The following is a 23760-nucleotide window of genomic DNA, read 5'->3' as shown; positions in this document are numbered from 1 at the left end:
TCCGCATCTGAAGGATCACAACGGTGTCTGTCTCTGGCGGCTCTCAGATCCACGAGACAGTACCATCTTCCATCACTCACAGTGGGGGTGGTGTCACCTTCTTGGCAGGCACCTCCTCAGCGGAGATGATGTCAGAGTGGGAACTACCTGACTTGGAGTTGATATATTCCTGGTGATTTCATATTCCTTCATCATCTCATCTCGTGTATTTTTTGATGCCAAGGCTCAAGCTTCAAGTTTCTGTTACATCCTCGCTATCAACACGACCGCCTGCAGTGCATGCGACTTGTCTACCGTCGAGCAGCTTTTTACACAAGAATCGACACTGGTACTGATGCCAATATCATCTAGCCCTCGTTGACTGGTTACATATCTGAGGTCATCCGCCCTATGCGAAAAACGAAAAGTCGGAGATGCGAGGAAAGAACTTCGCATTCATGCTCACGAACGAAGATTCAAAGTTCTTCTCTTGATTGAGACACGTTATTTTTTCCTTCCATACTCATACTCTGTGCTTCGGTGAGAATTTGGAAATGAATTCTGTGGTGTCTCGCTGGTTGTTTACGATCGCCCAATACAGCGTCGTGTGATCCTCAATATTGGGTTTTTGAAAGCGGTTAGCTGTGAGAGTAGCAGTGCAGGAGTCAAAAATTCCCCTTGATAGAAGAAAGAGTAAAATAGGGAGAGCGGAAATTTTCATGATACAAGATAAAGCTGGGGCACGGCGGCGTTTCTGCTTGGATTGTAGGAATGAAAAGGCCGATCATTTGCACCGGATGAAATCTGTTGAAACGGACGTATAAATCGCATCATACGAAGGTCTACTAGTAACGAAGTGCCCGTGATGTATCTTCGAAGGTAGAAGGTACACGCGGCGGAGAACTCACTGATCTGGAATAGCGGACTTTGAGGTGCTCTTTCGTTAATGCAAATTCTATCATAGCGACAGCGGTGTACGTCTATTTCCTGCTCAGACGGCGTGTGACCATCATAAACTCTCTCCGGCCTTTGTTGAACGATATGGCGCTGAAGTTCGTGCGTTAGCCAATAGAACCGCAGCAACGAGTGTCATGACTTACTGATGAGAGGATGTAGCTGAGCCATATATGTGACCATCCACATAAGATAGCATGATGCAAACGTAAGCATGATGGCCGTACGAATTGTCCTGCATTCGAGGGTAAGTATTAGTGTGGTTCGGATTGTGACAAAGCGAAGAAGGGATACGTTTGATTTGGTCCCTTTGGGACGAAGAGGAAACCACAAGCCATTAGTCCTAGGACTATGACGAGTATGAAAATCACCGGGATGACGGACGCCATGAAAAGTTGTAGGGGTACTAGCAGAAGTAGCAGGTAGCAGCCTGAGGCAGAGCGCAGCGGGACATTGCGTCTCACGTGACACGTACCCACTTAATTAGGGAAGGGGGGATTCCCCCTATTTCCTACGTAGTCAGAGAACAAATTGGGGCCTGCCAACAACCTGCCAAGCATTAATATTTCAATATTCACACCCGTTTGCTAGAGCACTCGCTCAGCAGATAGTACTTGCCAGAGAACTAATACTCTGTCTCAGACAGTGTCTAAGGATTCAGAGCTCGAGGGTCAAGAAGGGGATCATTGCTGGCCTATATGTCAATGTCTTACAGTGGGAGGCCGACAATCCTGAGTACTGAGTCTTGATTGTATACCACTTGGAACTTTTCACAAAGCACCGTGACTAACCTGCAAAGTCCTCCACGCTGGGGTTCCTGGTACGAATTTGTCTGTCGATTCCGAAGGATTCAACACCCACCTCACCTCCCATTGACAAATGCCATCTATTCATTGCTACCTCAATTGATCTTATTAATGGTAACTCCTTGTTTGCATACAACATGTACCACTTTGTAACCATAAACCAAAAACCAAAATAACGAACGAAACACGCACAGGACACATACATAAAGCACAATGTGACAAGAACAGAACAGTCAGTTACAGCAGACAGTCCCCAAGGTCCGTCATACCACCTCCAAAACAGACAACAAGAGAGGGAGTGGTGCTACATATAGTAATTATGATGAATGACGAATGTCAAAAAAGGTGCTTCTACATAGGCAGCATCACCACACGACGGGTCGTGCATGCATGCTGCTTGGGTAAGTGGGACCAGTGATAGGAACCCACGAGGTTGGTGGTGGCAGTGGTGGTGGAGCGCTGGCTGGGACGTACGAGTATGGATAACCCGGCGCGCGTGGGAGGTGATAGAAGGTTCCAGAAGGCGCGGGGGGTTGTGTGAGGAAGGGCGCATCTGAAAATGAGGATGGTACAGGGAACGACAGACGTGCAGCGCTGCTGGGGATCACTGCTTTAATGCTGAAAGTAGGCGATGGGAGCTCCATCCACCCATTTCTGCCTGGCGTGATGGGATTATCGGGGCTGAAGGGTAGATTTGGATCAGAGTGGTCGCGGCCTCTGCCTTGCGCAGAGCCGGTACTCTTTCTGTCTCCCGCGTCAATGTGAGGTGTAGAAGGTCCTGGCGAGCTGTCGGATGAAGATTTGGAGTGATTGCGAGGCCTGCCTTTCTTGGTGGCAACAGGAGTGGATCTCATCTGGTCAACGATGACTCTGGTCTTGGAGGCCTTGCGTGACTGCACATCGGACAAGAACTGCGGGAGACGCGTAGATGACAGCCGCGAGGAAGGCCGAGAAGAATCAAGACGGGCATGAGATGGTGAGCCAGGTGGGGTGATTGAGGTGTAGAACCCTTGGTCATCCCTTTTCAGGCCTGGAGGAAGGTACTGGTAGTTACCGTTGATAGCTGGGAATACAAAGTTGACTGGGGTAGGGGACGAGCTTGAGCGTAAGCTTGAGTCTGGTGAGGGGGGTGCTAAAAATTTGGGTGGCGGGCCTGATTTTGGGGTGAAAGCTCTTGCCGACCCATTGAGAGCCTTGGGTGGGGAAAGACCACGGCCATCTAACACCGGGGAGGGCTGATGTACCTCAACATCGGAGAATGCACTCCTTTGTGTGGGCGTGGAAGGGAGTACATCAGAATCGGTAGATGGCTCTGAATCGTATTCCAGCGAGGAGAGCGGGGACTGAGGACGGCCACCTGAGGAGAAGGCATGAAAATGATTTGCAAGAAAAGTGTAAATCTCAGACGCACCGTCAATGTCGGAGGCGGATATAGCCCGGGACAGATGTATATCCCCGACTAGATCCTGAACACGAGTGGCCCACTCAGACCTCGCAAACTCGACCTCCTCTTCGTCGACGTCAACGGACAACTTAGTCCAACTAGTATACAATTCGTCCAAGGTGATATCAGGCATGATAGAATGAGTGAATCCGGAATCCAGTTCGTACGCTCTCAAGACGTCTTCTGCGACTTGAACGCCAACAAATTTGTGATTCAGTGACTCGGAGAGTGGCCATTCGTTCGCAGAGTTATGGGGTAGGGTTGTCGGATCTTGAGAAGGTCCGAATGGTTTAGCTTTGCAAAGAATTGTATAACGCCGTCTTGGACGTGAAGTCCTGAGTAGGGAACCATGATAATGGGGTGGCTTTGGATGGGATACAGGTTTAATGGGGACACGACAGTATTGTGTGTCAAAGGACCAGTTGACAGATCCATACCTGATCTCCCAGCAGGTAGAAGGCAAAACCTCCCAAACTCCTGTGCCTTGCTCGTGGTTGATGAACGTCTGCATGAAATTGAAGCTACAAAGGAAGCCTCAATTAACCTTGATGAAAGTTAGCAGAAGAGATTGAAAATAAAAGAATCACACGAACAAAAGAACTAACGAGCATCCGGCAAAGGGCGTAACAGGAAAGATGAGCGCGAGTCTCAGAAGTGACCTTGGCAGTTGGAGGAATGATTATCGGCTTTTTTATCCAACTTGTAAAATCATTAATGGTTATATTGCTTCCGAAACCCCGCATCTACGGACTAATACTTTCTCACCCCAGAATATCTGACAATCTAATAAGTAACGTCTTCAATAACTAATTAACTAAAGTACTCACCTCCTGCAGACCAAGCTACCGCTCGTATTGGCGAGCCATCACAACTATCTAACTTAAGTGGCAGCAGGCTCACAATTGGGTCCTTCAATGCCAGCACTTGTTCTATCCCCCGTAAATTCTCTGCAATCATCCCTCCCGCGCCAAGTATCTCTATGTGCACTTCGCACTCGGGTGAGCATATGCTGTCAGGGCTCAGCGTATCGCATCCAATTACTCTCACTCCGGTCTCCATAAGCTTCTTCGCCGCATCCAAATCCATGAACGGGTGTTCTTCATAATTCTCCTTGCCCCAGTATTGCGACCACCCAGTGCATATGAGCACGATCACCCCTTCGTGCATCTGCCCCTCCCATTTCTGCATGTCCTCCCAGGTAATCATCTCACGTGGCTTCTTCCCCCTCACGTCGATGACCAGCGCACGACCCACAAGTTTGGTCAAGTCGTACTTGTCCACTGTCAATCCGTCCGCAATGAAATGGTTGGGCGCATCAATATGAGTCCCTGTATGAGACCCAAGTGAAATAAGCGTCACGTTGGCATTCTGTTCCGGGATTTTGGCAACTTTTTTCATCTCCAGTGTTGGGTGCCCCGGCCATATCGACATCGGGGCTTCTGTTGATGTCGTCAGCGTGTGGGTGAGGTCGATCATCATCGCGGTTGTACCACACGAACTGTGGGAGCCAGCTATCTCAATTATGTACGGAATCCTATCATTTGGATATGACTAATTTGCGACTAAAGGATACTTCCTTACATACGATGTCAGCTATAATCGTGAATGACCAGACAGCACTACGACCTGCTGGCCGCCTGCGTCCGTGTGATTTTATATCTTCATCATGTTGCGAAACAAAATTAGAACATTAGATGGGGTAAGCGGAGGTGCGCGGTTGGTCACCAGATCCACATATCTGACAAGAATATACACCGTCTACCTAGGTTTCTCCGTCCACCCGAACGCCCGTACAGGAGCTCCATCTGCTCCGTGTAAACTCAGAGGCGCAAGACTCACCCATACCTCCTCCCCTTCTTCAGAATTCCTACCCACAAGCTCCCCCAAATTCGTCAAATTCTCGCAAATCAAACATCCACGACCCAAAAGCACCTCATGCATCGCAAAAGCATCCTCCTTCTCCTTCCCTCCATCCTGCACCAGAACAGTCTCATCAGGGCTTAGCGTATCAACACCCACAAGCCGCACACCCATCTCCACAAGCTCCTCTGCGACATCTCTCCCGAAATATGGATGGTCAAAGTACTTCTGCTCGCTCCACCATCCATCCCACCCCGTCCAGAACAGCACCATATCGATCTTCCCTTCTGACCGCGGCCCAAGGGAAGCAATCGTGCCGCGAGTCCGATCGAAGCTCTCTCGCACGTCCCTCCACTCAATGCGCCCTCTCGCACACGCTAGGTGCCTCACATCGACGACCACAGCACGCCCGACGAATCGCTCAAGAGAGAGCTCATGCAACTTCTGGCCTTGAGCGAAAAAGTGGAACGGGGCATCAACGTGTGTTCCTGTGTGCGTTCCGAGCGAGACAGCATGTACGGTGTATCCATCGGTTGGGATGTTGCACACGCTGTGCATCGCGAAGGGTGGATCTCCGGGGTAGATAGTCGTTTGGGGCGTGAGAGGATGCGAGAGATCGATAAGGGATTTAGGAGGCATTTGTGAGATCCTAGACGATGTTGTTGATGGTATACACAAGAATAGATTACTTGAATAGACTTCGGTTTGGTAAGTATCTCACATGACCTGCCACAGGGGCTATTCCGGGAAAATTAGTGTTCTTTGCACGTAGATACAAGTAGGAGAGAATTATCAGTTGTTGTACTCATAAAATCCTCGACCGCTCTTCTTTCCAAGATACTGAGCATCCACCATACGCTCAAGCAAGACCGAAGGGCGATACTTAGAATCCGAGGTACCCTTGTAGAGCGTCTGCTGAATAGAGAGGCAGGTATCAAGACCGATACTATCTTCCGATGAGCGATGCAAAACAAACAAAAGATGATAGTTGCACTTACAAATCAGCTGTGGAAAACCGTGCGTGACCATCAGAAAGATACAGCGCATCTCGCTACAGTAACTCACCAAGTTGTAACGGCCCCATAGGATGTGCCATGCCTAACCTGAACGTCTTGTCGATGTCATCACGAGTCGCAACGCCCTGGATACACGACACATGCGTCAGTAAAACTCAAAATGAACGATTAGTGTCCGATGATCACCTTCTCTAAGCACATGATCGCCTGACTTAAAATTAAATATACGACGCACAAACAACAGACAGAAGTATTCACCTCATTGATAAATGGCATAAGCAATGCGTTCGACACGAACCCAGGCACGTCCTGCGATGTAGCGACCTCTTGACGGTGCGTGAACAACGAAGTACAATGCATCCCGAAAGAACAAATACCTTTGCCGCACGCTTCAGCGAATGCGCGTGAGCGGTTTAGCGTGTCTTGCGACGTTTGCACTGCAGATATGAGCTCCACGAGTTTCTGATATTCATACATGGCATCAACACGCCACTCAAAGCACAGTAAACGACTGCATCACCATAACAGGTACAGGGTTGAAAAAATGCAGACCTTAGAATACCTGCCGTCAATTGATCACTACTATACACCATCCCAAACACTCACCAACCACCCTCCCAGACACAGCCTTCGCTACTTCGCCCGCTGCAGGTTCCCCCTCGGGAATAACAGCCCCTGCAATCTTCGTAATACTAATCGAAGATGTGTTCGTAGCCAAGATCGCATCCGGACGGATCTTCGCCGCAAACTCGCGGAATATAGCGCGTTTGAGGTCTAGGTTCTCGGATACGGCTTCTACGACCATGTCTACATCGCGCATGGCTTCGACGGAATCCGCTGTTTGGATACGTGCGCGCGCATCTGCTGCGTCGGACGCTTGGAGACGGCCTTTAGACACGTCTTTGGCAAGGAGCTTGTCTATCAGGGAGAGGCCTTTGGATATTTGGTGTGCGGATTTGTCGTGGAGGAGGACTGGGACTTTGGCGTGGAGGGCGGATACGAAGGCAATGCCGGTGCCCATTTGGCCTGCACCGAGGACGCCTAGTCGTTTGATTCCGTGTGCAATCGACATCGTGGTTGAGGTGAAGAGTAAAAGCCAGAATCACGTGTGAAAGGCCGCCGCATATTTTTCTGTGACTCAGAATCTGTGACGCGTCTGCAGGATGCGTTATTACTTGTTCTTGAATATAACCAAACTTCCACTCGACACGTCCAAAGTAGTAGTCATCATTGTCATCCCACCTGCGAGAAGCCAACCGCAGCACCACTTTCAATCATGAGTAGGGTCAGCGGTCTGCATTTTGACGGGCAACTAAGTACGCGTTATGTCATGGTTTTATAGTTCTCGGTACCCCGTATTTGATCTCTGATTTTGACAGGGATCCAGTGCAAGGTGCCCATTGACGAGTTGATCCCAATTTCGAGCAGCATTTACAGACGTACGGTGCCACCTCTACTGGACAGAATCATATGGCTCGCCGCATAGAGCATTGAACCAGCAACGGGCGCGTTTAGTAACTCATTCACGTATATGTGCCGTCCTTCAGTCATGCAGACATTCTCACCAATCTACCAGCCTCCCAATCACCAGTATTTCATCACAACTACATTCATGCAGTCGATACCTCAACTCCTCAGTTTTCACTAGAATCAACGCTGCGGCCTTTCCACTCCCATCCAGCTTCGGCTCTCACTTCTATTGAAGAACCCACGTATGCTTCCTGTCACCCGCTACGACTGTCGATGGCAACGTAAGTACGCTACCGGACAAATTTTCCTTACGGACGGTTCGTGATTGACATATGTGCCTCAGTTAGCGTCCTCGATGTCATGCTTGAACTCGCCGGGCGGGAAAAGCACAGGATCGTCTGATCGGAAAAATGCTACAGCCTCGCTGATCTATGTCATTATTCAGCAAGTATGTGGGCGCAAGAAACGCTCGAGGTATGACCTACTGTGTACCCATGCTGATATCTCCCTCCTGAACCAAAATATGGCCTGCTTGGAGGGTGCCGATAGCTCTCGATGTATTCATCATAACCATCCCAAGAGTCGTAGTCGGGAGCATCATGATACCCACCATTGTGATATCTTATTGGTGTCATGGGCGCGCCCCTGTAAGCGCCACCCCATCTAACTAGGCACAAGTTGATCGCTCGGAGCTCTCGTGTCGAATACATCCAATGTTTATACCTTGAAGAAAATTCTGGCTATCGAGTGCATTCAGCAGCTGGTCGGGCTCATTTAAATCGTTGTAAAAATGATCGCATTACAGGATTAAAAATATTCTTTGAGGCGACATGAAAGGATCGGCCACGATGTGAAATTGCACTATCCGAGAGATGATGCTCCTGCTCAACGTTCAAGCGTGGTTTTGTTTACTATTACTGGTCAGTACGACTGACGAGCCCCGTACTACAGGCCAATACGATACAAATCATGGCATTGGTTTCCCTCCGAGTCAGATCTGTGAAGTCTAGCCGCGTGCTCCACAATCGGCAGCTCGTTCACAAATGCAACTGCAATATTCATCCTTGATGTATCCTTTAACTTGAAAGCGGAAGGATCTGCGTTACCGGTAGTAAACACTTTCGTCCAGAGTCAAAGTTACATGCCGATCGGGAGTCTGAGACAGGAAGGTCAATTCTGATATGTTCTAATAGTAATGTACATTGCAACTGGATCTATTAGTGAGGAGGATGTCGATGACGAGGAAATGAGAGCAATTGTTACACCAGTATCACACTGCACGGCGCTCGAGCTCGGCCATTCTTGCTCGCATTCGGTTCAGTTCAGCCTCATACTCCCTCTCCGCTTTCTCCCTTTGCCTCCGCTCTTCGTCTGCTCTCCTCTCCGCTTCCTCTCGTTGCCTCCTCTCTTCCTCTTTTTGCCTCCTCTCTTCGTCAACCTCTGCTTGACGTTGAGCCCGTCCCTCCACCAAACCTTCCATCCTCAACTGTAAAAACAAATAAGTAAACAGCCCAACCAATCCCAAAAAAGAACACTCACCCGGTGCACCTCCTCCTCCTTCGCCCTCCTCCTCTCCTCCGCCGCATTCTCAAAACGCGCCCACTCGGCGCGATACAGCTCACACACCGCCTCAACACTCTCCGCCTTCCTAACCTCCTGCCCGCAAAAGCGAGAGCGCCCCTCGCTCTGTGTCGTCTCCCGGCACCCAGGAAAAAGCCTCTTGAGGGCCTCCCAAACAGTGTAGGCATACCAGTAACACTGGTATTGCCACAGATGATAAGTTGGAGAATGCTTGCGGAGCACGCACAACAGCACGGATACTTGCATCGCCGAAGGACGAGCGGAAGCGGGAAAGTCGAGGTGACAAAGGTACTTGTGCTGGCCATATCGGTTAGTGAGGTATGATTCGATTGCGGAGCCGTTGTTGGGGGTGGTGAAGATGGAATCGTGGGCGGGGGTTGCAGATACCGAGGGGGAGACTACGGTTGATTGGCCAATGCCAATCGATCTCGACGAGCCATTGCCATTATTATTCTCTGTAGAATCCGAACGCGATGTCCTGTCCAACACTAGGATAGCGACAGCGTGGTGTTGCGTCGGATGGCGGAAATGGAGGAGCAAGAATTCATGTTCGACGCTGGTGGTGCATTTGCAGCAGACCAAGCGTTCGAGCTCGCACTGCGAAGAAAGCTCGTTGTTCAAGAGCAGCGTGTGCCAATCTCCTACGTTGTTGTAGCTATCGCCCAAGGTGAACACCCCAGGGGCGTCGGTCGGGGATGTCATGAATGGGTGCAGGATCGCTGCGAGGAAACCGCGAACGCTGAAACGCTTGACGCTTTTGCTTTTGAAGGCCATTTCATTGCCTTGGGTGTCGAATAGGGTTAGGACACGAGGCAGAGAGGGTGAAAGGTGAGTGGCTCATGTGTTTGGGAGAAGCAGCCTGAGCGTGGTCACCCTAGTACTGTCAATGTTGCCCCATAGCAACAGATCTTATCGGGCATATGACTATGTACCAGGCAGGCAAGTTCTGCGCCACGACCATCAGAACACACAGCCCTGCTCCCACTCAAATTCAAAATGGCCAAGATACCGTACCGTACGTAGGTGATAGTAAATGCAAAGAAAACAAGTGCGACAAATAAACAAATGAAAATGCTTAAGAAGCTCATCAACGAGCAAGATGATAAGTTTTGCAAAATATACCGAAAAGCAAAAAAAAGCTTCCGGGAATTCTGAGCAACTACATCATAAAATAAACACCCATCACTGGAACCGTTAAGCAATGGCGTCAGTACTCGGACCACGCGCATAACTATCCACAATCGAACGCCACGACTTTGTAATTTACCATGGTTCGTCCGATAACAAATCCACAAGGAGCATCCTTGCCCGGCCGAAGTTTGGACATTTTTGGCGCCTTGATCATATAAAAAGTGCATCATCTTAATCATTTTATCCAAGGTATCGTCGTTCGCGGGTTCCAGGGTAGTCGCTGCAACCGTAACACTACATCAGCGGATCAATGGAACGAGGTGAGGACTGTCACAAAATATTTTGGACTCTGGAAGTTTCTTGTCGAATCTACATGAAGTAGTTGGTGAAACTTCGAACTGGAAAGAAGGTTTTGATGTGACAGTGATTTATCATGTGTGTGACAGCATGACGGTGTTGAAAGTGCGGACGATGACTAACTATGATAGGCCGATATCTCTCGGGCATGGCTCTGATTCAAGCACGGTGTGGGATGCTGTACCAAGTTTAAGCTGTCAATTACCACGCAGAAATGTAGAGCACTGGACGACCTATACGCGCAAAGAGCCCAGGTACTAGTAAGCCTTACTACTACTAAGGCTACCGTGACGCTAGCCTGCTGCCCATGCAGGCCTTAGCGGCTAGGATACTAGGGTGACTAAGTCTTCTTAAGCTTCATGGTGTAATCATGACGCCATATCATACAGTTCACGACCATAAATATCAGGAAGTTGAGTCTGACCCAACTCACCAACTTAGAGCTCAACCGTCATGTCCACATCCGAGAAGACGCACATTTTCATAACAGGTGTTACCGGTGAGGAGTCCTCGACCATAATTTGACTCGACACTGACTGTCAACTGGAGGTTACATCGGCGGATCTGTTTTGTCCGCATTGTTGTCCCACCCTAGGGCGAAATCATTTCAGATCACTGTTCTCACTCGCTCCCCCGAAAAGGTCGTGCCGCTCAATAGCCTTGGAGTCGTAGCTGTCGTCGGCTCGAACCAGGATCTTGAAAAGCTGACAGAATATGCCAGGAAGTCTGATGTAGTCTTTGCTTGCGTCCGTTTTGAGTCTAAATTGCCGAGTTGAACTTATAGCTAATTACCCCTATGTAGGCTGACTCTGATGACCTCCAGGCAGCCAAAGCAATCCTGTTGGGATTGAAAAAGAGACACGACGAAACTGGCAAGGTCTCTATTCTCATCCACACCGTGTGTATTTTCCTTGTTCCTTTCACCTGCAATGCGTGTTAAACTTCATCAGTCTGGAACCGGCGTTCTTGCAGACAATGCAGCAGGAGATTACGCCACTGATAAAGTCTATTCCGATCTTGACATCCCATTGATCGAGACACTACCCAAGACGCAACCTCATCGTGAAGTCGACATCGAAGTCGTCGCTGCTGATGACAAAGGTAATCTCGATTCTTACCTTACTTGCTTATGTTTTATAAATGAATACTCGATACAGGTTACGTGCGGACATATATCGTTTTGCCTTCGACAATTTATGGAATTGCGAATACATCATTGGTCAAACTCGGCATTCAGAATCCGTACTCTATACAAATCCCTAGTCTCATCAAAGCCGGTATTGACAGAAAACAGGGCGGAGTCGTCGGGAAAGGGTTGAATCTGTGGCCTAATGTTCACATCAGCGACATAGCGAGTTTGTACATCACCATTTTCGATGCTGCGATCAGAGGGCCAGGCGAAGCAGGTCACGGCCGTGAGGGTTTCTATTTTGGCGAAAATGGAGAGCATCGTGTGGGCAGGATCTCTGAAGTCATCGCGGAGTTGTTGTTTGAGGTAAAGCTGGCCAAAAGTGCTGAGCCTACAGTCTTCACAAAGGATGAGCTGCAGAAGTATTTCGGGGTAGGTCTTTGGTCTCCCTTATCTATGGATTACTGATGAACCAACAATTCACAGGGCCCAGGTCTTGGATCGAACTCTCGTGCTCGGGCAGACCGATCTAAATTGATTGGGTGGAAGCCAGTACACACTGTCGATAGCCTTTGGGCGAGTCTCAAGCCAGAGATCGAGGCAATCGCGGAGATCCAAAACAAGTAAGTTGCGAATCACAGAAATTCAGGCCTCAGGATTTGTATGGAAGCAATTCTTACCACCAAATGATAATTATTCGTGTCGTGTCCCTTGGTGGATTTTTGGTTACGGTTCGATTTACCGCTATGCCAAGATTTTTGATGTCCGATCGTCGAGTATTGCACTTTGTTTTATTTTATTTGATGTATATTGTATACCCTAGTTTTATTCTACCGCTAGTTTGACTGCATATCGAAGCCTGCGTTCGCACCGGATCCCAGCAAGGACGACCTGATATTCGCAGGTAGTACAGTCGAGAGCATCTGATACTCAAATGAATTAGACTCAGCCTCCTGAAAAAGCGCCGCTCACAATGGGGACTCAAGTCTACCCGTGGTCAAGAGCATCGAACCTGCAATCGAACGTGTTCGCCAACGATTCGCCAAACAAGGTTCTCACGACATGAAGTACTGTCCCCGCTGCGATTTTGTCACGAGTCTGATAGGTCGGCTTGGGCTTGACCTAGAGGGGGCCAGGGCCCATATAACATTGACCTAAGCCAGACATGTGGTGCACACTTCGTGATTATGACAGTGACCTGGGTTGACCTGTTGGAGGAACCTATTGGCATTGTTTGAAATGTCTCTGAAATAAATGCTATAGTATGCGCAATCTTCTACGCCAATTTGCACTCCTTCTCAACATCCGCAAGTTGGGCCCATTTCCCTCCATTCCAAGAACCAATCCTGACCCACTCATCCTCCTTCAAAACTCGTTTGAACCACAGCAAATGACAAGCCACGATGATGTCCGCAAACGAAAAAAGTGTCGCCCATGAACCACTTCCCTGGTACCATTCATACGCAGTATTGTACCCCTTCTCTAGTAGGGCCCAGTCTTCACCGTAAGTCGCATCCCAAGGCAGCGGGACGTCTATCGAACGAACTCCGATGAAGAACTTCGCACTGATGGGACTCGATATTTCTGTGGAGCGTGCGAAGATAGACTTTACAGCAGGTATAATGAGTCTGAAATGGGCGGAGTCGAACTCGCGTATCAAGGATTCTGAGTTGTTGGGGAAAATGCCCTTCTCGGGATATGTCTTTTCGAGGTAGGAGGCAATTTCGAGGGAGTCAGTGATGAGGGCACCGGTGTTAGGGTCGCTGAGGACGGGGACGGGGTAAACATCCGTGCCGTCTGAACGTTTGTTTGGCTTTGCACCGATGGCCTTCATAGCGATCGATATGTCTGAGTATTCGACCCAGACAGTCACGAATGGAAGGCCCTTGTAGCTCAAAATGAACCTGAGGCGTAGTAGACTTTGATCAGATATCAAAGTGGCATACAGAGCATAAATTACTGACCTCGGCTTTGCGGGGTTGGGTGACCAGTTATTGCCTGGTAGGTTGGAGAGGGTATCGTACAGGACAAGTGTCTGCGTCATGGAGTACTAAGATGTGGGGGTTGAAGTGCTGCGGCCAATCTTGAAACTCTTTTTAAAGGCTGAGCCGCTTCATTGGTAGGCATCTGAGCTTGGTTAGCAGCCTTGAACACCGGAACTATACCTCTTTGTATAGAGGCAACCGTGCAGCGTGGATTATGGCCCATGGGCGGTGTACCGCCGCAGTTGGAAAGTTAGCAGCCAGTGGTGTCAACGGATACTGTGGGGTGGCTGACTTCCTCTAACACGTTATGGTGGGGTATGAATCAGAAATGCAACCAAGGCGCATTACAGTTACCTCCACGCATAGAGGTACAGTATAGTGTTGGTTGCCAGCCGCGCCAGTCCAACGCCTCGATGTACACCGTCGGATCATCGCATGCGAAGCCCCACCCATGGTGCTTGCAGTAACTTGCATGAAGAAAAAGAGATGTGAGGAAGACTGGAAGCAGCTGTGGTGGAACGGAATGGGCAGGTTTTTGCTGGACGGACAACTTTACAAGGATGCCGTTGAACGGTTCGAAAGACTTGACATTGGAGATATCAACGTCAACTTGGACTGTTGGAAGGCTGTGTTATATATGTACGTAAAAGCCCACAGCGCTTTTGACGCTCGTACAGCTGACAATCTTGCAAAATCTTGATATCTTGCACCAACTTGCGCCCAGATCTTGAATCTCAGGCTTAGTCCTGCTGAGCCAGTGAGCGCTCAGGTTTTTTGGATGCGCATTGCACTGCAACTGTAACACTACACCAGCTGATCAATGGAACAAGGTGAGGACTGTCGGAAAAGCTTTTGGACTCTGGAAGCTTCTTGTCGGACCTACATGAAGTAGTTGGTTGACTGGAGAGATGTGACAGTGATTTATCATGTGTGTGACAGCATGACGGTGTTGAAAGTGCTGGCTAACTTCCATCCTAGGCCGATATCTCTCAACAACGCGAGCATGGCTAGTAATGAAGTTTATTTAGCCATGCCAGCGTTGTTGTGAGCCAATATCTGGTTCAAGCACCCACTGGTAAGGTGTGGGATGCTGTACCAAGTTGTCAATTACCACGCAGAAATGTGGAGCACTGCGCGAGTTATACGCGCAAAGAGCCCAGGTACTAGTAGTAAGCCTACCGTGATGCTAGCCTGCTGCCTCAGCGTGCAGGCCCTAGCGGCTAGGACACTGGGGTGAATAAGTCTTCATGGTGAACCATGACGCCATATCATACAGTTCACGACCTATAAATATCAGGAAGTTGGGTCTGGCCCAACTCACCAGCCTAGAGCTGAACCGTCATGTCCACATCCGAGAAGACGCACATTTTCATAACAGGTGTTACCGGTGAGTCCTCCTCGACCATAATCTAGCTCGGCGCTGACTGTCAACTGGAGGTTACATTGGCGGAACTGTTTTGTCCGCATTGTTGTCCCACCCTAGTGTGAAATCATTTCGGATCATTGTTCTCACTCGCTCCCCCGAAAAGGTCGTGCCGCTCAACAGCCTTGGAGTCGTAGCTGTCGTCGGCTCGAACCAAGATCTTGAAAAGTTGACAGAATATGCCAGGAAGTCTGATGTAGTCTTTGCTTGTGTTTGTTTCGAGTCTAAACTGCCGAGTTGAACATATAACTAATTACCCCTAGTATGTAGGCCGACTCCGATGACCTTCAGGCAGCCAAAGCAATCCTGTTAGGGTTGAAAAAGAGACACGACGAAACTGGCAAAGTCCCTATTCTCATCCACACCGTGTGTATTTTCCTTGTTCCTTTCACCTGCAAAGCGTGTTAAACTTCGTCAGTCTGGAACCGGCGTTCTTGCAGACAATGCCGCAGGGGATTATGCCACTGATAAAGTCTATTCCGATCTTGACATCCCATTGATCGAGACACTACCCAAGACGCAACCTCATCGTGAAGTCGACATCGAAGTCGTCGCTGCTGATGAAAAAGGTAATCTCGATCCTTACCTTACTTGCTTATGTTTCATAAATGAATGCTCGATACAGGTTACGTGCGGACATATATAGTTTTGCCTTCGACGATTTACGGAATCGCGAATACATCATTGGTCAAACTCGGCATTCAGAATCCATACTCTAAACAAATACCTAATCTCATCAAAGCCAGCATTGACAGAAAACAGGGCGGAGTCGTCGGGAAAGGGTTGAATCTGTGGCCTAATGTCCACATCAGCGACACAGCGAGTTTGTACATCACCATCTTCGATGCTGCGATCAGAGGGCCAGGCGAAGCAGGTCACGGCCGTGAGGGTTTCTATTTTGGCGAAAATGGAGAGCATCGCGTGGGCAGGATCTCTGAAGTCATCGCGGAGTTGTTGTTTGAGGTAAAGCTCGGCAAAAGTGCTGAGCCTACGGTCTTCACAGAGGATGAGTTGCAGAAGTATTTCGGGGTAGGTCTTCGGTCTCCCTTATCTATGGATTACTGATGAACCAACAATTCACAGGGCCCAGGTCTTGGATCGAACTCTCGTGCTCGGGCAGACCGATCTAAATTGATTGGGTGGAAGCCAGTACACACTGTCGATAGCCTTTGGGCGAGTCTGAAGCCAGAGATCGAGGCAATCGCGGAGATCCAAAACAAGTAAGTTGCGAATCACAGAAATTCAGGCCTCAGGATTTGTATGGAAGCAATTCTTACCACCAAATGATAATTATTCGTGTCGTGTCCTTTGTACTTCATATTTAGCTTTGTATGAATACGTGTTCAGGAATCACCAGATGACGCTGCAAATCATCATCCAACTTGGAACGCGGAAAGTGTGTAGGCAACCACTCATTACTCAACGTACATTCAAATGAACGCCAAACAAGCCATATTTGCTTTGCGAGAGCGCAGGTCGGCCATGACATGCAATGCTGATTCGTCGTTATAAGTACTCACCCACCAATATTATTATTTACCGGAGCCAACACGCAAAATCATTCAACAGATCTCCAACTCTAAATGCTCGTCCATGATAAATGAATGATGATTTAGATATATAATACAACTGCAGCTACAAGTAAGGCTGCGCCAATCATGCAATAAGAGAGCGAATTACGCGCTAGTTATATCCTATAAATCATGCTTAAGCGGTAGCATTGTTGAAGATGAGCAAGTTCACTGTCTTCGGGGGCAGATCAGTAAGCATATTCGATGATGCGAGCTTGCGAAGAGCTGTCTTGAGCTCCAAGGGGGAGATCAAGACTGGACCACCAGGGACGGGCGCGTTGATAAACAACTGCGGTGATGGCATGAATTCGGTCATCCAGCGCGGGAGAGCGGCATGGCATAGAGAGTAGAATGAGGAATAGGGGTGCTCGAGGTTGAGCGCAGGAGGTAACGTCGAGCTCAATAGAGGGTCGAAGGTGGCAGAGGGGTAAATTGACAAAAGGTATGCAAGCAGGCCAGCAGTATGAGGAGAAGCCATCGAGGTACCAGAGAGGGTAGCAATAGCATCTTTGCTACCAATGTACGTGGATAGGATGTTAAGACCTGTGCAAAATGTTCATTAGGAGCCAATGGCTCAATAGATAGAGACACATACCAGGAGCGAAGATATCCACACACTCGCCGTGGTTGGAGAAGTATGCGCGCTCATCGCCAAGCGTAGAGGCACCGACTGTGACGGCATTCTCAGCTGCTGCGGGTGAGTACTTGCAAGCGTCCTTGTTGTCGTTACCTGATACTATGGTCAGATATGATCTTAACAACTAACTCGCGGAATATACCAGCAGCAACGGCGAAATGCAGGCCAGCGTCAACAGCGCGGTTGACAGCAAGATCAAGAGAGGGAGACTTTCCGCCACCAAGACTCATGTTTGCGACCGAACCTTTATGCTTGGTCTTACCAGTGGCGGCAAACTCTGCGCGAGCAGCTGCGAACTTCTTTGCAGCTGACTGAGCTGCCCATGCAACTCCCGCGACAACATCGCTCATAGTGCCACTGCCATTGGAACCCAGCACCTTGACAGCAATGACGTTTGCCTTCTTGGCGACACCATACTTGCGGGAAGCAATGGTTCCAGCGCAATGGGTACCATGGCCATTGCCGTCTTCATCAACATCATTGGTCGGGATGGTCTTGCCCCAGGAAGCACGACCCTCGAATTCGGAGTGAGCGACACTGATACCGGTGTCAACAACATAGACGTCGACACCGTCACCACCTTCCGAGTCATAGAGATACTTCGTGAAAGTACTGAAGCCGAGTTTGTTACGGTGGCTGATACGGGCCAGACCCTTACATGTGGAGTCAATTTCACTGGAAGTTATGGCATTCAGCAGAATAAACTTACCCAAGGCGATCCCTTCTGGGTATTGATATCCATGGTATGGACGATTTGGTCCTTCTCTACGAAGGAGACCTCAGGCATCCGCCGTACCTGTTCGATGACGTTCTCAGTGAACTCTCCACCGTAACCTTTGATGTGTCCGTCGTAAAAGTGACGGACCCCCTCCGCAAGCCCGTCACCAAGGAGCGAGTCAGAGGCATGAGCCATCTGGAGGAAGTTGTAGTGGTTCTGTACGACAGCCTGAGGAAGGTCATCACGGAGAACGACTATATACGAGTTGTTAACGGTTCCATATGGATGGTCAGAGGCAATTAACGGCGCAACCTTGAGTTGCGGCCGACTGGGAATGTTGTAAGGATTGGTAGAAAGTGGGGTTGCGAGCGCCGCTGGGGCCAACGCCGCCGCTAGTAATGACCAAGTTGCCAGACGATAAGACATGACGGGCGGAATGAGAACAGTTGTGAGGATGACGACCACCTACTTAAACAGTTGCGTGGCTCTATTTGGCAATGTTTGCATTGTGGCATAGCAGTGAGTCAGTTCTAGCTCTTTTTGGACTGTCAGGCCAGGCTCGACGAGTTCCGCACGGTTCGCATTGCGGCCGCAACCAGTTAACCTCTCACTCTTATCTACTTCGAATTTCAAAGCTTCTGTGAAAGGCCGACTGCATGCACGGATGCCTATATCTATTTATCTATGTTTTGTTAACGATGCCTTATTGAAGTGGGTCTCCTTTGCTATCAATTCGGTCCAGTTTTTTTCGGCCAGTTTAGACTCTAGCACCGTTGGACCGGACATTAATACTTTGAATTTTGGCGTGAGATACTTTTCTTTTTGTGACTCGCCCAGCCTGAGGCGCAGGGGCCAGGGTTGGACAGAATTACATAAACAAGGGGTGAAATTTGAAAATGATTCTTGCACTTGGCCTAGTAAGTAGGTCTCTTATTGGTGCTTTATTCTACCGGACTGTGCAAATACTGCAATGTTGACCAAATTCAAGCTGTGATTCTACATGGTATATACCCAGGTCGGGTGTAGGATAAATGTCCGATGCAGGCGTGAATAACAAGACAATACATATATACGGCATAAGGTATGGCACGATATTTGCTCAGGATGTGATCACCTACCGCCATTGACGACATCTTGCAAGATGGGCCGGCCCTTGAGGATCCCATCTTCAACTTTCGGAGTTTTCAATTTCTTCGAGAGCGGTTCATTGACACTAGCCACCGATTCATTCTCCTTGCTTCGCTTCGCAGGACTGCGAATACCACACCGTTCGCTCTGTAACGCCGGGTGCTTCACATCCGCATCGGCAGGCAGCGTCAACATCCAGCCCCGCTCGTCCATAAGCGTCAAGAACACCGACAAAAGCTCAGTCGAGTTCAAGGTCTTTCGTGAGCCAATAATGATCAACTTTGACCGTGCACGTGTGAACGATACGTTGACTCGTCGCCAGTCCTTGAGCAAGTCTCCAATCTGCGCAAGGAGCGTTAGTGCGGGCTGCAATTGTATAGCTGCAACCGATAGAACATACCTGCCCCTGGTCGTTAGATCGGACCATGGAGATAATAATACAGTCCTTATCACGTCCTTGACTTCTGTCGGCTGTGAGGATTTCTATATCCTTCCTGTCTTGAAGAATATGTGACAGAAGCTTTATCTGCTGACGATAAAGAGACATAATTCCAATCTGGTCCTCCTGGACTCCCGCTCTTAAGAACGCTTCAGTAATCTGGTACACAAGCTTGGCCTCGACATCATTTTGGACGAGGTCCCCAACTCTCGAATCACGCGCAGGCAAGCGGTCTGTGTCAACAAATACAACTTTAGAGCTAGTGGGAAATATGATAAGTCAACTTGTCGCACCACATGGTACGAACCGACCTTTCTGATAATAGATGCCGCAACCAGCAAGAATCCTCGCACAGGCATGCTCCCAGATCCAGTGTATCAGTCATGCACCCTTTAGGAAGAACGAGCGTGCTCTTGGCCACTTCCTCTGATCCACATCGCAGACGATCTCCGTATATGAGCTTGTTCGACAACTCCATAATGTCTTCGTTCATGCGATATTGATATGTGAGATCGATCACCGCGTGCGGGTGCGCTTCAGAGAGACGACGGAACAGAGACGTTTCCAAACCACCTTTTCGTGCAGCAGGATTGCGAACCTGGATATACATAAAGGGGAGACCATGATATACGACAAAAGAAACTCACTAGTGGGGGAAGCTGAAAATGATCTCCAACCAAAATGAATTTCTCGGCAAACCGAAGGGGACCCAGACATGTGGGCAGGGTGATCTGAGAAGCTTCGTCGACAATGCAAAAATCGAATGTCCTGCGAGAAAAGAGGGCACTGGTAGGAGACGAGAAATGAGCACAAGCAAAGACATCAACAAAAAAACGTACTGATCAATTGTCAAGCATGTGGTAGCAACAACTGGTGGTGCAATGATCTGGTTCTCTAATTCCTCGACCGTTGTAGGCAACCTACGCTCAGCAAGCGTAAATCTCCGAGCGCCAGAATGCACCTAAACATTCAGTATGAGCTGGTCCACGAAGTGGTTTCACCGAGACATACCTTATCTACATTGCCAATCCTTAATATGCCGAAGTCTGCATCCTGTAGCTTAAGCAATATCGTGTCCACAGCCGAGTGAGTGTATGACGTCAAAAGGACTGTCTTCCCCATGGCCACGATAGTTCGGATTAGTGCAGCAATTATGGTTGTCTTGCCCGTACCAGGCATACCGAGGATAAGCGCGTAATCGCGTGCGCTCAAGGCTCGTTTCATCGCAGCAAGTTGACCAGGGTTCATACCTGAGCTTGTGCGGACATACTCCGGAATATGTTGCAGGTTGTCAACGATGGTCTCCTCGTCATCGAATAGAGGGCGCCGTAGATCCACGACAAGCTCTAGACGCCTGACATCTCCCTCCACATAGAATAGTTGGGCTAAATTATCCCTAATCCGCGCCATGCCGCCTGATAGCTCGTCCTTGTCAACTCGGAAGAGTACAGCTGTCCTTGCTCCTCGAAGCATCTCCAATCTGGCTTGTATCTTGTCCACACTCAACTCGTGATCTACACCCACGACCACGGTTTCTGGCGTGAGCTCCACAATGAACCCTTTTGCAAGAGCAAGAAGATCAGGTTCAACGGAAATTGTGATAGCATCTCCACGGCTCATGTGCCCATTCAAGAACGAAGCGCGGTGAACAGCAGAAGCTCGAACAAAGCAATAAGTGTACTGGTGAATCTTGCCACTCTTTGGAACTTTTCCTGGCTGGAAAGATGCATCTATGACCATCGAGTTGAAACATCTGCCTTTGTCCTCGCGTTCTTGAGCGGCCATGCACCATAGCTCTTTTCTGAACCGGGTGGCGTCCTGTTCCTCGAGCGAAATGAGCTCCTCCCATTGTTTAAAAAACGCAAGATGGGTGGGCTTCAAATGTGAGGTTTTGAGGTCGTACACGTCTGCAATTGGTGAAGACGTATCAACTACGTTCTCAACAGCCTGTAGCCACGAAATTAGCAGAATTCATGGAGCAAGATGAAAATAAAACCTTGCGAAATAGCATACAAGTATCTAGCGCATAACACTTCTTACAGATTCTTTCGTCGTCAATCGTAGGAGGAAGAAAAGGCTCTTCGAGGTCCTTTTCCTTACCATGCGTATTCCTGCGCATCATATATGATGCCATTTCGTTCCTTGCGCCTATCAGTGCTCGAAGCTCGTTGCGGCTTTGCGGGACACGGACGACCTCCTCACTCTGGGTGTAGTACAGTAACCCACTCGGAACATCGACACCGTACCGTTCTGCTATCAGGAGGGTGTAAAGCATGGTCTGAGCGCGATGCTCCATCCCTGCTACAGCCCTACCAGTCTTGATCTCAAATGGCATCGTGTGTGTGCTCAACAAGGATGCATTCTTAACACGCTTGTCAATCGTGCTCTCAGCAATGACCGCCTGGACGGTAGCATCGAGCTTGCCTTTAAGTCCATAGGTTGGAGACCAAATGTCTTCTTCCACATCATGTAATTGGGATATAGCAAGAAGGGAGCTTTGATTCGCAGCCGCGCGGGTGTTGGTAAGAACTGCATCAGCCTATAACATCAATCTCAGTGGTCGAGTATGCACAGTTACTAGCAATGATCACCTTTGGCGTCTCGGCAATGTAGCGTTCAGAGAACATTCGAAGACCTCTTGAACGGGCCTTGACTTCACGTTTTGCCTCGTCGACGCTCACGTTGATCTTGACAAGCTCCGCAAGGTTCTTACTGATGATCTCCTTAGTGTGTTCTTCAATAAAACGGTCGTCCCATCGTTGTTCAGCCATGCATATTTGCATAACCTCGTGAACCATGTTACCCCATATAAGCGCTGGGGTGACATCTAAGCTCGAACGGACGAGCGCGGAGAGAAGCGGTTTTCGCCTGCACTGTGGCGCATTAGAAAGCGCAGTAGCTGTGATTAAGATGTCTGGATGATTAATCAAAAAATTGATTTTAGACGTTATCTTAATTATTCCAAAGGAATCAAAGTCGCCAAGGACGTTGATGATATTTCCTGGGCCACGTTAGTATAGAAGCAAAGGATATAAGGGTAGTTTACCTTTGCGAATATCTGCGTCTACCCAGTCGTCGCAGAGAATGACTGTTCGGGAATCTCTACTTGACTGGACACGCACAGAAAGAACCTGTAATACACTCTCATGACATAGTGTAATACATGCAGCTTTGGGTTTCCAAACCTTTTGAATCTTTGCCGACTCGTCAACTCGAACGTCATCAACCATACATCGAGTGCACGTCTCTTTGGCGTGCAGCTTTGCAGGCATTGCTACCGTCTGTGAAGCTTCAATAGGAGTACTGTAATCAGTACAATGCTGAACTCACCCCGGACTTCACCTTAGGCTTCTTCGGAGTAATAAAGTCATCCTCCATGTCTGCCCAATCCCAATTTTCGGCGCCTTCAAGAAGCGCGTTTACATCCAGAGCAGTGGCAGACAAGGACCTCTTTGCAATAGGAGAACGCTTGGTAGAAGGTGGCCCGTGACCTGACGTTTTCTTCCACAGAGTCAGAACAATGAGTACATTCGAGTAAAAACTCACCTTCATTGGCGTCTTCCCACTGTTAGATTTCTTTGGTGTAAGAAAGTCTGCTTCCATATCATCCCAGTCCCAGTTTTCTGCGCCATCGAGAAGCATAGAAATGTCGACATTATTGCTGTGAGAGCCAGGACGGCTGGCCGTATGTTTAGAAGGCGTTTGTGGAGCAATGGAAGAGCAAGAAGCTGTTCGTTTGAGCTTCGGTAGGCGTTCTGGTTGGCGTGTTGAGTCAAGACCTGAAAGCAAGTTCTTCATGAAAGCATCTTCGTCAGGAATGTTTGGTATCGCTTGGGACATGACAGATTAGAAAGATATGAAGTTTCAGAACACGGTGGGTCCTTCGACAATTATTATAAGTACTGTACGCGCGGTAACGTGATTACATCCGAATTCGCGACGCGTTTGTTGCCATCTATTTGTGGTTGTCGCGAGTTTGAACTCCGCGAATGTTTCTTGGCAGCCAACTCCCGCAACTGAACGACTTGCAGGCGCCTGCTTCGATGAGAATCGAGAAGGAGCAAAGTGCCAGAGGCAATATTCCCGCAAGCTCATCACCAAGCACTATCGTACTACATGTACCTATATCTGG

General features: G+C 48.9%; 12 protein-coding genes across 12 annotated transcripts; 2 read left to right on the top strand and 10 right to left on the bottom strand.

Moving 5' to 3' along the window:
* Positions 1-1068: 1068 nt before the first annotated feature.
* Positions 1069-1322, bottom strand: HD556DRAFT_1245221 (ATPase, V0 complex, subunit E1/e2; the record flags this gene model as incomplete). The annotated part of the gene is made up of 2 exons (XM_041298518.1): positions 1069-1168; positions 1228-1322. The coding sequence occupies 2 exons, from the start codon at positions 1320-1322 to the stop codon at positions 1069-1071; spliced, it is 195 nt and encodes a 64-aa protein (XP_041155619.1).
* A 477-nt stretch (positions 1323-1799) lies between these two features.
* Positions 1800-3876, bottom strand: HD556DRAFT_1404154 (uncharacterized protein). Its single transcript, XM_041303919.1, has 3 exons — positions 3777-3876; positions 3151-3727; positions 1800-3096 (listed from the first exon to the last, which is right to left on the bottom strand). Exons 2-3 carry the CDS (start codon positions 3692-3694, stop codon positions 2105-2107), a joined length of 1536 nt encoding a protein of 511 aa, XP_041155618.1. The 5' UTR covers positions 3695-3727; positions 3777-3876; the 3' UTR covers positions 1800-2104.
* Positions 3877-3929: 53 nt separating this feature from the next.
* HD556DRAFT_865735 (putative cyclase) lies at positions 3930-4889 on the bottom strand. Its single transcript, XM_041311878.1, has one exon. The coding sequence runs from the start codon at positions 4660-4662 to the stop codon at positions 3994-3996; it is 669 nt and encodes a 222-aa protein (XP_041155617.1). The 5' UTR covers positions 4663-4889; the 3' UTR covers positions 3930-3993.
* Positions 4803-6155, bottom strand: HD556DRAFT_865713 (putative cyclase). The gene has a single exon (XM_041311877.1). The coding sequence runs from the start codon at positions 5680-5682 to the stop codon at positions 4942-4944; it is 741 nt and encodes a 246-aa protein (XP_041155616.1). The 5' UTR covers positions 5683-6155; the 3' UTR covers positions 4803-4941.
* On the bottom strand, positions 5667-7210 carry HD556DRAFT_865599 (3-hydroxyacyl-CoA dehydrogenase). The gene is made up of 8 exons (XM_041311874.1): positions 6666-7210; positions 6580-6611; positions 6437-6521; positions 6318-6385; positions 6246-6266; positions 6109-6184; positions 6042-6048; positions 5667-5989 (listed from the first exon to the last, which is right to left on the bottom strand). The coding sequence occupies exons 1-8, from the start codon at positions 7129-7131 to the stop codon at positions 5836-5838; spliced, it is 909 nt and encodes a 302-aa protein (XP_041155615.1). The 5' UTR covers positions 7132-7210; the 3' UTR covers positions 5667-5835.
* Positions 7211-7868: 658 nt separating this feature from the next.
* On the bottom strand, positions 7869-8142 carry HD556DRAFT_1447966 (uncharacterized protein; the record flags this gene model as incomplete). The annotated part of the gene is made up of 2 exons (XM_041307365.1): positions 7869-7953; positions 8015-8142. 2 exons carry the CDS (start codon positions 8140-8142, stop codon positions 7869-7871), a joined length of 213 nt encoding a protein of 70 aa, XP_041155614.1.
* Positions 8143-8799: 657 nt separating this feature from the next.
* On the bottom strand, positions 8800-9884 carry HD556DRAFT_1447965 (uncharacterized protein; the record flags this gene model as incomplete). Its single annotated transcript, XM_041307364.1, has 2 exons — positions 8800-9015; positions 9069-9884. 2 exons carry the CDS (start codon positions 9882-9884, stop codon positions 8800-8802), a joined length of 1032 nt encoding a protein of 343 aa, XP_041155613.1.
* An 823-nt stretch (positions 9885-10707) lies between these two features.
* HD556DRAFT_1404131 (uncharacterized protein) lies at positions 10708-12538 on the top strand. Its single transcript, XM_041303918.1, has 7 exons — positions 10708-10934; positions 10988-11097; positions 11148-11344; positions 11401-11496; positions 11549-11699; positions 11756-12159; positions 12214-12538. The coding sequence occupies exons 2-7, from the start codon at positions 11052-11054 to the stop codon at positions 12352-12354; spliced, it is 1035 nt and encodes a 344-aa protein (XP_041155612.1). The 5' UTR covers positions 10708-10934; positions 10988-11051; the 3' UTR covers positions 12355-12538.
* A 240-nt stretch (positions 12539-12778) lies between these two features.
* HD556DRAFT_1298003 (uncharacterized protein) lies at positions 12779-13978 on the bottom strand. The gene is made up of 2 exons (XM_041299447.1): positions 13692-13978; positions 12779-13631 (listed from the first exon to the last, which is right to left on the bottom strand). Exons 1-2 carry the CDS (start codon positions 13769-13771, stop codon positions 13004-13006), a joined length of 708 nt encoding a protein of 235 aa, XP_041155611.1. The 5' UTR covers positions 13772-13978; the 3' UTR covers positions 12779-13003.
* Positions 13979-14791: 813 nt separating this feature from the next.
* HD556DRAFT_1404116 (uncharacterized protein) lies at positions 14792-16446 on the top strand. Its single transcript, XM_041303917.1, has 7 exons — positions 14792-14881; positions 14988-15099; positions 15150-15346; positions 15406-15501; positions 15554-15704; positions 15761-16164; positions 16219-16446. The coding sequence occupies exons 2-7, from the start codon at positions 15054-15056 to the stop codon at positions 16357-16359; spliced, it is 1035 nt and encodes a 344-aa protein (XP_041155610.1). The 5' UTR covers positions 14792-14881; positions 14988-15053; the 3' UTR covers positions 16360-16446.
* On the bottom strand, positions 16413-18507 carry HD556DRAFT_1404111 (peptidase S8/S53 domain-containing protein). Its single transcript, XM_041303916.1, has 5 exons — positions 18053-18507; positions 17486-17996; positions 17302-17436; positions 16816-17249; positions 16413-16764 (listed from the first exon to the last, which is right to left on the bottom strand). The coding sequence occupies exons 1-4, from the start codon at positions 18485-18487 to the stop codon at positions 16843-16845; spliced, it is 1488 nt and encodes a 495-aa protein (XP_041155609.1). The 5' UTR covers positions 18488-18507; the 3' UTR covers positions 16413-16764; positions 16816-16842.
* A 664-nt stretch (positions 18508-19171) lies between these two features.
* HD556DRAFT_1245236 (DNA replication factor Dna2-domain-containing protein) lies at positions 19172-23180 on the bottom strand (the record flags this gene model as incomplete). The annotated part of the gene is made up of 10 exons (XM_041298519.1): positions 19172-19531; positions 19590-19887; positions 19940-20226; positions 20464-20589; positions 20640-21575; positions 21625-22167; positions 22220-22629; positions 22675-22769; positions 22833-22902; positions 22955-23180. 10 exons carry the CDS (start codon positions 23178-23180, stop codon positions 19172-19174), a joined length of 3351 nt encoding a protein of 1116 aa, XP_041155608.1.
* Positions 23181-23760: the final 580 nt, after the last annotated feature.

The sequence above is a fragment of the Suillus plorans genome (assembly GCF_016647745.1).
Source record: "Suillus plorans strain S12 chromosome Unknown HD556scaffold_69, whole genome shotgun sequence".
In the NCBI taxonomy this organism is placed as follows: domain Eukaryota; kingdom Fungi; phylum Basidiomycota; class Agaricomycetes; order Boletales; family Suillaceae; genus Suillus; species Suillus plorans.
Note: the sequence above shows the minus strand (reverse complement) of the source record. Positions and strands in the feature narration are given on the sequence as shown.

What these genes read in the sequence shown, in the direction of transcription:
- HD556DRAFT_1404154 (XM_041303919.1), bottom strand. Translation starts at nt 3,694, where the DNA reads ATGCAGACGTTCATCAACCACGAGCAAGGCACAGGAGTTTGGGAGGTT. An exon ending in ATCCGCCTCCGACATTGACG is followed by an intron (nt 3,097 to 3,150) that starts GTGCGTCTGAGA and finishes CCTTCTCCTCAG; the next exon opens with GTGGCCGTCCTCAGTCCCCG.
- HD556DRAFT_865735 (XM_041311878.1), bottom strand. Translation starts at nt 4,662, where the DNA reads ATGATGATCGACCTCACCCACACGCTGACGACATCAACAGAAGCCCCG.
- HD556DRAFT_865713 (XM_041311877.1), bottom strand. Translation starts at nt 5,682, where the DNA reads ATGCCTCCTAAATCCCTTATCGATCTCTCGCATCCTCTCACGCCCCAA.
- HD556DRAFT_865599 (XM_041311874.1), bottom strand. Translation starts at nt 7,131, where the DNA reads ATGTCGATTGCACACGGAATCAAACGACTAGGCGTCCTCGGTGCAGGC. An exon ending in TTATGCCATTTATCAATGAG is followed by an intron (nt 6,267 to 6,317) that starts GTGAATACTTCT and finishes ATTTTAAGTCAG; the next exon opens with GCGATCATGTGCTTAGAGAA. An exon ending in CGATCATGTGCTTAGAGAAG is followed by an intron (nt 6,185 to 6,245) that starts GTGATCATCGGA and finishes TCGTGTATCCAG; the next exon opens with GGCGTTGCGACTCGTGATGA.
- HD556DRAFT_1404131 (XM_041303918.1), top strand. Translation starts at nt 11,052, where the DNA reads ATGTCCACATCCGAGAAGACGCACATTTTCATAACAGGTGTTACCG. An exon ending in TTTCATAACAGGTGTTACCG is followed by an intron (nt 11,098 to 11,147) that starts GTGAGGAGTCCT and finishes TGTCAACTGGAG; the next exon opens with GTTACATCGGCGGATCTGTT. An exon ending in AGCTGCAGAAGTATTTCGGG is followed by an intron (nt 12,160 to 12,213) that starts GTAGGTCTTTGG and finishes AACAATTCACAG; the next exon opens with GGCCCAGGTCTTGGATCGAA.
- HD556DRAFT_1298003 (XM_041299447.1), bottom strand. Translation starts at nt 13,771, where the DNA reads ATGACGCAGACACTTGTCCTGTACGATACCCTCTCCAACCTACCAGGC. An exon ending in CCCAACCCCGCAAAGCCGAG is followed by an intron (nt 13,632 to 13,691) that starts GTCAGTAATTTA and finishes ACTACGCCTCAG; the next exon opens with GTTCATTTTGAGCTACAAGG.
- HD556DRAFT_1404116 (XM_041303917.1), top strand. Translation starts at nt 15,054, where the DNA reads ATGTCCACATCCGAGAAGACGCACATTTTCATAACAGGTGTTACCG. An exon ending in CTGATGTAGTCTTTGCTTGT is followed by an intron (nt 15,347 to 15,405) that starts GTTTGTTTCGAG and finishes CCTAGTATGTAG; the next exon opens with GCCGACTCCGATGACCTTCA. An exon ending in CGTCGCTGCTGATGAAAAAG is followed by an intron (nt 15,705 to 15,760) that starts GTAATCTCGATC and finishes TGCTCGATACAG; the next exon opens with GTTACGTGCGGACATATATA.
- HD556DRAFT_1404111 (XM_041303916.1), bottom strand. Translation starts at nt 18,487, where the DNA reads ATGTCTTATCGTCTGGCAACTTGGTCATTACTAGCGGCGGCGTTGGCC. An exon ending in CCCAGAAGGGATCGCCTTGG is followed by an intron (nt 17,997 to 18,052) that starts GTAAGTTTATTC and finishes TCCACATGTAAG; the next exon opens with GGTCTGGCCCGTATCAGCCA. An exon ending in TGTGGATATCTTCGCTCCTG is followed by an intron (nt 17,250 to 17,301) that starts GTATGTGTCTCT and finishes CATTTTGCACAG; the next exon opens with GTCTTAACATCCTATCCACG.